This window comes from Ursus arctos, unplaced genomic scaffold (genome assembly GCF_023065955.2).
Source record: "Ursus arctos isolate Adak ecotype North America unplaced genomic scaffold, UrsArc2.0 scaffold_8, whole genome shotgun sequence".
In the NCBI taxonomy this organism is placed as follows: Eukaryota; Metazoa; Chordata; class Mammalia; order Carnivora; family Ursidae; genus Ursus; species Ursus arctos.
In genome coordinates this window covers 49,416,681-49,425,592 of record NW_026623100.1, presented here as the reverse complement: position 1 = coordinate 49,425,592, position 8,912 = coordinate 49,416,681, and the positions used below count along the sequence as shown (strand labels likewise).

General features: G+C 44.5%; 1 protein-coding gene across 1 annotated transcript; it reads left to right on the top strand.

The window, feature by feature from the left end:
• Positions 1 to 247: 247 nt before the first annotated feature.
• Positions 248 to 8,604, top strand: LOC113268188 (interleukin-36 beta-like). Its single transcript, XM_026516524.4, has 7 exons — positions 248 to 339; positions 1,174 to 1,261; positions 1,825 to 1,932; positions 4,508 to 4,647; positions 5,444 to 5,656; positions 7,010 to 7,107; positions 8,544 to 8,604. Exons 2-7 carry the CDS (start codon positions 1,246 to 1,248, stop codon positions 8,602 to 8,604), a joined length of 636 nt encoding a protein of 211 aa, XP_026372309.4. The 5' UTR covers positions 248 to 339; positions 1,174 to 1,245.
• The last annotated feature ends 308 nt before the right edge of the window (positions 8,605 to 8,912 follow it).

Below are 8,912 nucleotides of genomic sequence, written 5' to 3'. Positions count from 1 at the left end.
AATCCTCTGGCACCAGGAACCAGCAAATATCGGGTGTCAGGTAGTCCCAGCCCAAGTGAGGCAGAACCTCCTTCCTTCCCCGTGTGAATAAAATGCTTGGGACCTGTTGGAGTCAGTCAGAGCACCTGAGTCCAGAGGAAGCCATAGTCCGTAATAACAGATTACAGGTGCAGCCTGAAGTCATGAAGGCTGTTGACCTTTGATGTTTTCTTGCATCTGGATCTCTGGTCTCTCCTGTTTTTTCAGTAAAGGAACTAGGAGTCCCAGACAGCTTTCCAGAGCCCTTGGATGCAGAACCTTAACTTTGGATTCAGGGACAAGAGCATCTCATAGACAAAGGTAACTTCAGCTCAGAAGCCATTTGTGGGGAGTCTTGTTTCACTGCTCTATGTCTAGCCTTGGGGAGCCTTAGGGGCCTTGGTGGAAGGCACAGGGTGCTGGAGGAGCTAGGGCTTCTTCCAAGAGTGCGGGTGGTGATTTGCTTACTCCCTGTCCAATGATAACTATTGAATTAGGCCGTGAGGATCCTGAGGTGGGGAGGGATGTAAATAGCTGGCTCTCACTATGGGGAGTTTGTGGGCTTCTTGGGGGAACTGTCCTGGTTCCCTAATCAGAAGCCCAGGGACAGATGGCCCCTGACAGTCAAAACACCTAATGGAGCTCGTAGATGTCCATGTGCAAGATCGTAGTGATGCCTCTTTGGATGAAAAATGGGGGAAGATGGGGGTCAGAGAGGCAGATTTGCTGCCAGTTATTTAGTAGTGTTCAAGCTTGATGTCAGGATGAATGGTGACTCACCAGCTGTATGGGAGGCTAGAAAGGAGATAGCTGCACAGTCTCCCCTCCATACCTTCCTTTAAATCTGGAGACTTGTTGCACTAAGCAGTGCCTGAGGTGATGCTCTGGAACCTCCTAATGATCCCAGATGTGATGGATAGAGGGCATCCCAAGTCCACCAGAGTCTGGAGAACAAGGACTACCTAGTCACGACAGAGACAGGAGTTTCCATTTGGGGTTTTCTGGCCTTGGAAAACCCCGTCCCTAGTCTCAAATGTGCATCTGGGGCAGGATCTTGGGGCAGTTTCTCAAAAGAATTTTTACACAAAATTCCAGGGTGGAGGAGAGGCAGTGAGACATGGATGACATGTTTTTCTTCTTTCTTTCACCCACAAGACCAGCTGCTGACAACCTCCTCTCTATCATCTCATCTATTTTGTCCTCTTCACAGGAAGCTCTGAAGCCATCATGGCTACCCCGCAAGGTGAGTGGTGAATTTCAAACCAGCTTGGAAATAGCTCCATCCTGCCTCACCGAAGAAAAAAGAGTGCAAGGGCCCCCATCATTTACTCAGTTAAAGATGCATTTATTTCTTGCTAAAATATGCAGATTGCAAAACTTGCATTTGAATATTTCAGAGCCTTTAGCTCTTTTCTTATTATGTATGTTCAGAATTGTTATTTATTTCAATAAAGAGGGTAAAGAAAAAAACAAGAAATATACTGATGACCAATTTGAATATTTTTGGTTTTGTTACTACCTAGAGACTATCAATCAGAAAAAGACAAGTCACTGATATCCCTAGAAAAAAGACAAATCTTGAAAATCTGTTGGGAACTATAAATGCAGGTAGATCCTTACAGACACTTTGATCCACAAACCAGTTCCTGTCTTAATTTCTTCTCTCTTTCTTATAGCCACTCTTTCTCAAGTCAGTAAGCCTACCCCACGGATTCAAAAGCCATTATTACCGAGATGCAGCTAGAGTCCTGAAGTTTATAATATAATAGCCTCATATGTGTTTTGTGCTTTTCTGTCTTCTCTCAGCGGTGGATTTTCCCAGAATCTTTGGTGTGTATGATTCTCAACAGATGGTGTGGATCCTGAAAGAAAATTCATTAATAGCAACTCCTTTTAGCCGCAATGTCATACCTGGTGAGTGACAGACAAAGCCACTGTCGCCTCTAAAAGGGACACCGGCTCCACTGCAGAGCTTGCTTGAGCCTGGCCTTGGGCCCCTCCTGCTTCTGGGCGGTAGCCCAATGTCCACAGGAAGGACGAGAAGGTTCTCTTCACAGAGGGAACCCTGCACCTAGAGATGAGGGTGTGAGGGGTTGGCAGTTCTTCTTATCAAGAGAAAATGTCTTCAGATAAGAAGAGATGTCCATTTAAGCAGCAGTTGACCTTCTCCTTGGAGTTTCTCTCCTTTAAATTTCAACTATTGCTACCTATGTCCCCAGAATCAAACTTGGTCATCTTTTCACCACCAGACCTACACACTTTCCTAATTCGGTGTCCTCTCTTCTAATAATGGGGGATATTCCTTCCTCTCAGCAAAAGTCAATCTGTCTCAACTTCTTTCCCTTTTGCTAGGACTTCAGTGTTTGATTTAATTCTTCTCTTCCCTGCATACTCCACCTTTGTCTGTCTGCTGTATCCTTTCTATCACTGACAGACATGCTCTAATATAATATTTCTAAATTTAATACTAAACACCTTCTCTTGATTGCCACATTCCATTCTTGCTACCAGGCTTTTTTCCCTATATACCAACCTCTATACAGTGCTATGTACTAGTCGTAGCCAAACTTCATTGAAGAGTGGGCTATACAACTAGTTTCCACTTTATCTCCTGCTCACGCTTGCATTAAACAACCTGACTTCTGAACTGTTTTCTCAAGCTCCTCTTCCCAAGGTCACCAAATATGCTCCTCTCTCCTCACATTATTTGGTTCCTCAGCTGCAGTCAGCATAACTGATAACTCTTTCTTTCTCGAACACCCCCCCCCACCTTTCCTTCTGTAGGAACATTCTCTTGTGGTTCACTGGCTTCTCTATGGCATTCTTTACGACTCCACTTTCTCTATAAAATCTCCAACACTGGGGATCCTCAGATCTCAGTCTGTAATCATTATGTAACCCCTCTGAAGGGATTCGGAGCTGGTCTCTTAGACTGATGTATCACCTCTATCACTCTGACGTTTATGCTTCCAACCCAGAAGTCCCCTCTGGACAATTTACGCATGTCCTCTCGATGTCCCCTCAGACATCTCTAACTTCATCTATCCCAAGCAGAATTATGGATCTGACTTCTCAAAACTGCTGATGAGCCCAGTCTTCCCCATCTCTAATAGTGGCATTACCATCACTTGTTTCCCTGAGCCAGAAGTGCAGGAGACATCCTTGATTCAATCTCTATCCAATCCATTAACAAAGACTGAGGAGTCTTTTGCAAAATATGCCTTATTTCTAAGATAATATAATCTCTCACCTGGGCCACTGCCATTGCCTCCTCACTGCCCTCCCTCCCCCTTCATTTGTGTAGCCTCTCATCCATTCTCTACAAAACATGAAGAGTGACCTTCTGAACAATGTTAATTGAACAGTATAATTCCCATGTGTTTGTGTTTTGGGGGGTGGGAGGTGGGGGCCAGTAGGGAAATCTCAGGGGCGCCAGTCTTCTTTCAGAGCCACATAGGGGCCTTTACCCATCTTTTCCCTGTGACACTCTCCTTTCAACCCTGCTCCAGCACCCATGTTTTCATGCACTAGTTTCCTCTTAAGTTTAAGGTCTTGGTTTGAACTTCACCTCTGCAGAGGGGTCTTTCTTGATTCCTCTATCTAAATTTGGTCTCCTACTGTCCCAGGCTTTGGTCCCTTCCCCTGAAGCAGGCATTGCAATTTATTGTGGTTCTGGTCATGTCTCTGCTTACATCTTTTGGTCTCATTTTCTGCAGGGGCAATGACAATGTCTCTCTTATCCTCAGCTAAATCTCTGGTGCCCACATGCAGCCTTGTCCTGAGTGGGAATTCAATAAAGAGAGTTGACTGGAGAATTCTCAGCCCCTTGCCCAGATGGATAGATGCAGAACACCCAGGCTCCTGGGCTAAATTAGTTGGGAATTAAATTCAGCTGATAGTGACAGAAAACCCACATAACTGGGATTTAGCTAAGAAGTTTATTTCTTTCTCATGAAAAAGAAGCCTGAGCAGGCAGGCTGAGGCCTGTATGGTGACTCCATGATACCCCCATAGTCCAAAGATTCTAGCTTTCTGCTTTACCAAGCTCAAGTTCTCCTCAACCATCATCCAAGTATTTGAGTCTGGCAGTAAGAAGACACAGGGTATAAGAAAGGAGCTTCTCCCAACTGAGTCAACTCCTTTTAAAGAACATTCTTAGAAATCCCACACAACACTTTCACATTTATCTAATGGACTACAACTTCAGTGTATGATCAAATTTAGCTGCAAATGTGGTGGGGAGTTTTATTTTTATTTTTGGGATGCAATATGCCTTGGTAACAACTTCTGATATTAAGTAAGAGAATGAAAATGGGCTTCAGATAATGATGAAGGATCTCAGCTACATGGTGAATGGGAGGAGCCTTCTGAGAGAGTCCTGACTGCTCAGCATCCCCCCTGGCTGGGAGAAGTAATGTCAGGCCAGAAGGACTGGACTTTTTGTTGCTTGGGGCCTGATACCTGTTTCCATTTTTCCTTGTGTTTCCAGTCAGTCTTGATTTAATAACATGTACAGACAAAGAATTTCATGATGCAGGAAAAGGCAATCCGGTTTACTTGGGCATCAAGGGCAACCATCTTTGTCTCTTCTGTGCAGAAATTCAAGGCCAGCCCACTCTGCAGCTTAAGGTGAGTGGTTGTACAGCTAAGGAGAGAAGCACTGTGAGATGCACTTTTTATTACATTTAACATATCGCTGAATAAAAATGACATTTTTTCAATCCTGGATTGTTCAGTTTAAGGAAGGAAATGTGACTTGGCTGACCCCCAAGTCAATGGGCATGGGTGTAACAATCATTTGAACATGAGAGCATTCTCTGAAAGCCAGAGGGTATGCCCATGAGAATGTTTCATATAGGCCAAGGAATGGTGGTTTCTTCATCCTCAGTTTTCTTTAACTGCCTCCCAGAAGTCTTCCAAGATGCTGGGCGGCTCCCACTTAAGCAAAGGCCATTGTGTGGCAGAGGAGACAAGGGGGAGATTGTTAGTCTGGATTTTGTGGATAATATGCCTGTGGTCTCTGTGCTGAAGGTAGCATTTGTAGTTATGAAGCGAATCCTTCTGGTTATGATGAATGCTGTAAGATGTCAACCCACTTGGAGGCTGGGAATCTTGTGAGATGCCCACACCTGCAGATGGGTGCCCACCAGGAGCACCCACAAAAGGGACTTAAGCCTGTCTCTGTTCTCAGGGAAGATAGTGCTGTCTTTGAGAACCAGAAACACCTGGTGTTATGGGATGCTGGGGTGGAGCCAAGCTATTAGGAGCCAGCGGGTTGTCTGTTTTGACACCTAGTGTCCTTTCATCTGCCTGTATCCCTGGCCTCTGTCCCTCCCTTTGGGGAAAGCAGTCACTCTCAGGGCTGTGTTAGTTTAGACCCTTCCTCTCAGTAATCCTCTCTAATAAGCCTTTTTCCTAATCCTAGGAGAAAAAGATCATGGATATGTCCAACGAGAAGAAAGCACAGAAGCCCTTTCTCTTTTTCCATAGTAGGGAGGGCTCCACCTCTACGTTTCAGTCTGTCTCCTACCCGGACTGGTTCATAGCCACTTCCAAAATGGCAGGACAGCCTGTCATTCTCACCAAGGAGAGGGGCAAAAATTACACCACTAACTTCTATTTAGAGCCTGAGGACCAAAATTAGGCTAGGCTGTCATGACTGATTCCAGGACAGAGGATCAAGCAGTCAGAGAATCTTCCTTTCCAAAACACAATAGGTCATCTTGAGAGACCAACATGCACTGATGCCCATCCATAGCCCACCTCATTCTCATCACCCCAAACCACCTCTTCCTTTAGACATTCATTCTGCACCATGTCTCCCCATCTGAACATCATCCCAGTATAAAACCCGAGTTACTTTTTATTCTTTCCTGTTCTTGTCCCGCCATCCGCTTAGCTGTCACGTCTAGTTAAGTCAACATCCAAGATGCTTCCTGTACACACCTCTCTCTTCCTTTTCCTTCTGACAACCTATGGCCTAGAGATATGAGTTCCAAACATTTTTGTTCTACAACCCTATCAATAAAAGAGTATTATTTGTTAATTCTCTGCATGTTTATTATAAATATTATGATATGTGTCCCAAATGAATCTAAAGTTTTATCTATTTAAGTAATCTCTACACTCCACATGGGCTCAAACTCATGACCCTGAGATCAAGAGTCACATGCTCTTCTGACTAAGCCAGTCAGGTGCCCCACCAAAGATGAATCTAAAGGATAAAATAAATGTGAAATAAAAATTTTATGTGTCTTGATCATCATAATATCAGTAGTTAATAATTTAACACATAACACATACTTTGGTTAAGAGTAATTATTAACCGTAGTGAATTTAAATCAATCCATATTTCAGAGAATCACTTGCATCAGTTTAAATTTTTTTCAGGTGACTTCTCAGAACTTATTGCATTGTCTTTGTTTTTACTTATATATTAACTCAAAGGAGAAGTACTGGTTTTGATATTTTCCTGTTATTATTCATGTTTTCTGGAATTTTAGTCAAATCTTTAATCAACAGTTTCTTTATGGGGATGCTTTTAGGCCAGTTGTCCATTTGGTGAGGGTTACTTTATTTAAAACCTGTAATAAAATCACCAAATTCACTTAGCCAATCACAAGGAACTGTAATTTACCATAATATTTTGCACATGAATGTGAGCATGATGGGCTCCCTTCCCTCCGGAGAACTTGCCCTTCTCTGCACATGACAAGCAGTGGTATCAGGTTTTGCAATGGACACCCATTGCTAACTAAGTTCAAATTTCTTAGCCAAGCATAATCTCTTCCAAAACCTGTCCTTGTGGCATTACCTCCGGGTGCCTCACTGGCCATGGTTCTGGGATAATCCCTGAATCCCCCCTTACATCCTGTTCGCCTGCCTCTTACTCTAGTTATTGCTGTGTGTCCAGCTCTGAGAAGGTGTAACTTGACATCATGCCATCTCAGCTGCGCCAAGCATCTGTCTGCCTCTGCGTGGGGGCTCCCAGGACACCTTGGGGGAAGACAATTGCAGGAACTTGCTTGGCACTCACACATGCACACACCTGCAAGTGAGAGGGAGCTACCAACGAAGAACCCTTGACCAGTGGGCGGTGGGAGTGGGTGGGAACCTGCTACTCTCTTGGATCCTTCAGGTGCACAATTCTGAGACGCATGCTACCTACATGGTTCCTCAGAGGGTCCCTGTAGAATTGAGTCATAGTCATCCACCGCAGCCCTGAGCTCAAGAATACACCCTTGCATTGGTTTATCTCATTTCCCTGCTTTGGTTTCTCTATGCCCCATTCCTGTTCCCTGGAATCACTTCTCATCATCTGAATGCCAACGCTTGTCTCAGGTTCTGCTTTCCAGTGTAAACCCAGGCTAAGACAGATTCAGTCAAAGCGAGCTGCTTTTCTTACCAGCTGCACCCAACACGTTGGATTTCTTCTCTCTGTGCCTCTGCGCATGCTTTTGCAAACATCTCAACCACTTTGGTCATTGCATCTCTCACCTGCCTACGTCTTCCTAATATCCTACATCTGTCTTAAGTGTTTAGAGGCTGCTCCTCCTTCTCCCAAGTAAATCCAACATCGTATCTTCTTTGAAGCCTGTAGCACTTTGCCTTATCACGTGACAGACATTTCTTTTGTTAGACTTGTGCTAGAGTTTTTTCTTGTCTTGGCTTCTTTGCTCTTTTCTCCTCAACCAAATTCTAGGTACATAGTGGGCAGGGATTGTGACTTTGATATCTCTATACTCCTTAGGTGCCAAATCTTGCCTCCTACATAACAGTCACACAAAATATATTGTTGAAACAAATGAATTCTCATTGCATGTATTAACATCTTCCAATGATACTGAGGTGTGTCGGAGTGGAGTTTGCTTTATCATGGCAGAGGCAGTCCTAACTGCAAGAAAGGTGCAAGAAACATCAGTGTTCCTCAGAGAAGGTGAGGAAGGAAAGCACAGAAAAGCTAGCTAGGAACTTTCCCTTCTGAACTCTTCTTCCTCCTCCCTGCAAGCCAATCTGACCTTAGGGGATTGCGATGATGTTAGGGTATCCTCTCAGGAGGGGATGGCTGCAGAAACAAAGCACAGCCCGGAGCTTCCCAGGGGGCCTCCAGCCAATGTCCACTGATTCCATGGCATCTCCCTCTTGGATTTTGTCCAAGCCTTCACCAACATACATTCTCATAAACCACTAAAGGGCACAGGAAAAGGATAACAGGGGAATCCAGTGTTTCAGTTTTTTTCTCTGACGAGGTCAGGACTAAGCACTAAATGACCCCAAGTACGGCTGTGAGAGGCTTGTGGTGGCAATAAAACGGACACAGAATAAGCAGGTTTTCTGAGAAGGCTGCAAAGAATGTTGAGTTCTATAAATAGCTGAATGTGTAGAAAGAATAGTAGACAATGATAAAAAACCACAATATAACCCTAGGCTGTTCTTATAAATATTAACTTCTCAGAAATCCCAAGAGCACTGGAGATGAGCTGGAGGTAGACGGCTGGCCCACCCTACACTGCACCCTCTGACAGAGAAGGTGAGGAAGTGGTCGTGGTGAACGAGGAAGAAGAAGAGGAGGAGGAGAAATCATAGAAGGACCCAAGAGGTATTCTCAGATATTTTATTGGCTCTCCTAGTTCGAGGGAGGTTTTAGTCTGTTTGGGCTACTGTAACAAAATTCCGTAGACTAGCATTCCCTACCCCAGCAGAGCTTGAAGGGACTGTGGGGCAATATTCTTCAGAAGCAGTTGGTGGAAACTCCCACCCCAACTCAGAACTTTGAGATACGTAGGAGGGTAGAAGATAATCCCAGAGGCTCTCATGACACATATAAAGAAGCCTGGGGTGGGCAGAAGATTTGGAACCGTGGGATTTTTCTCCAAGGGAGCAATGGGTCAAGT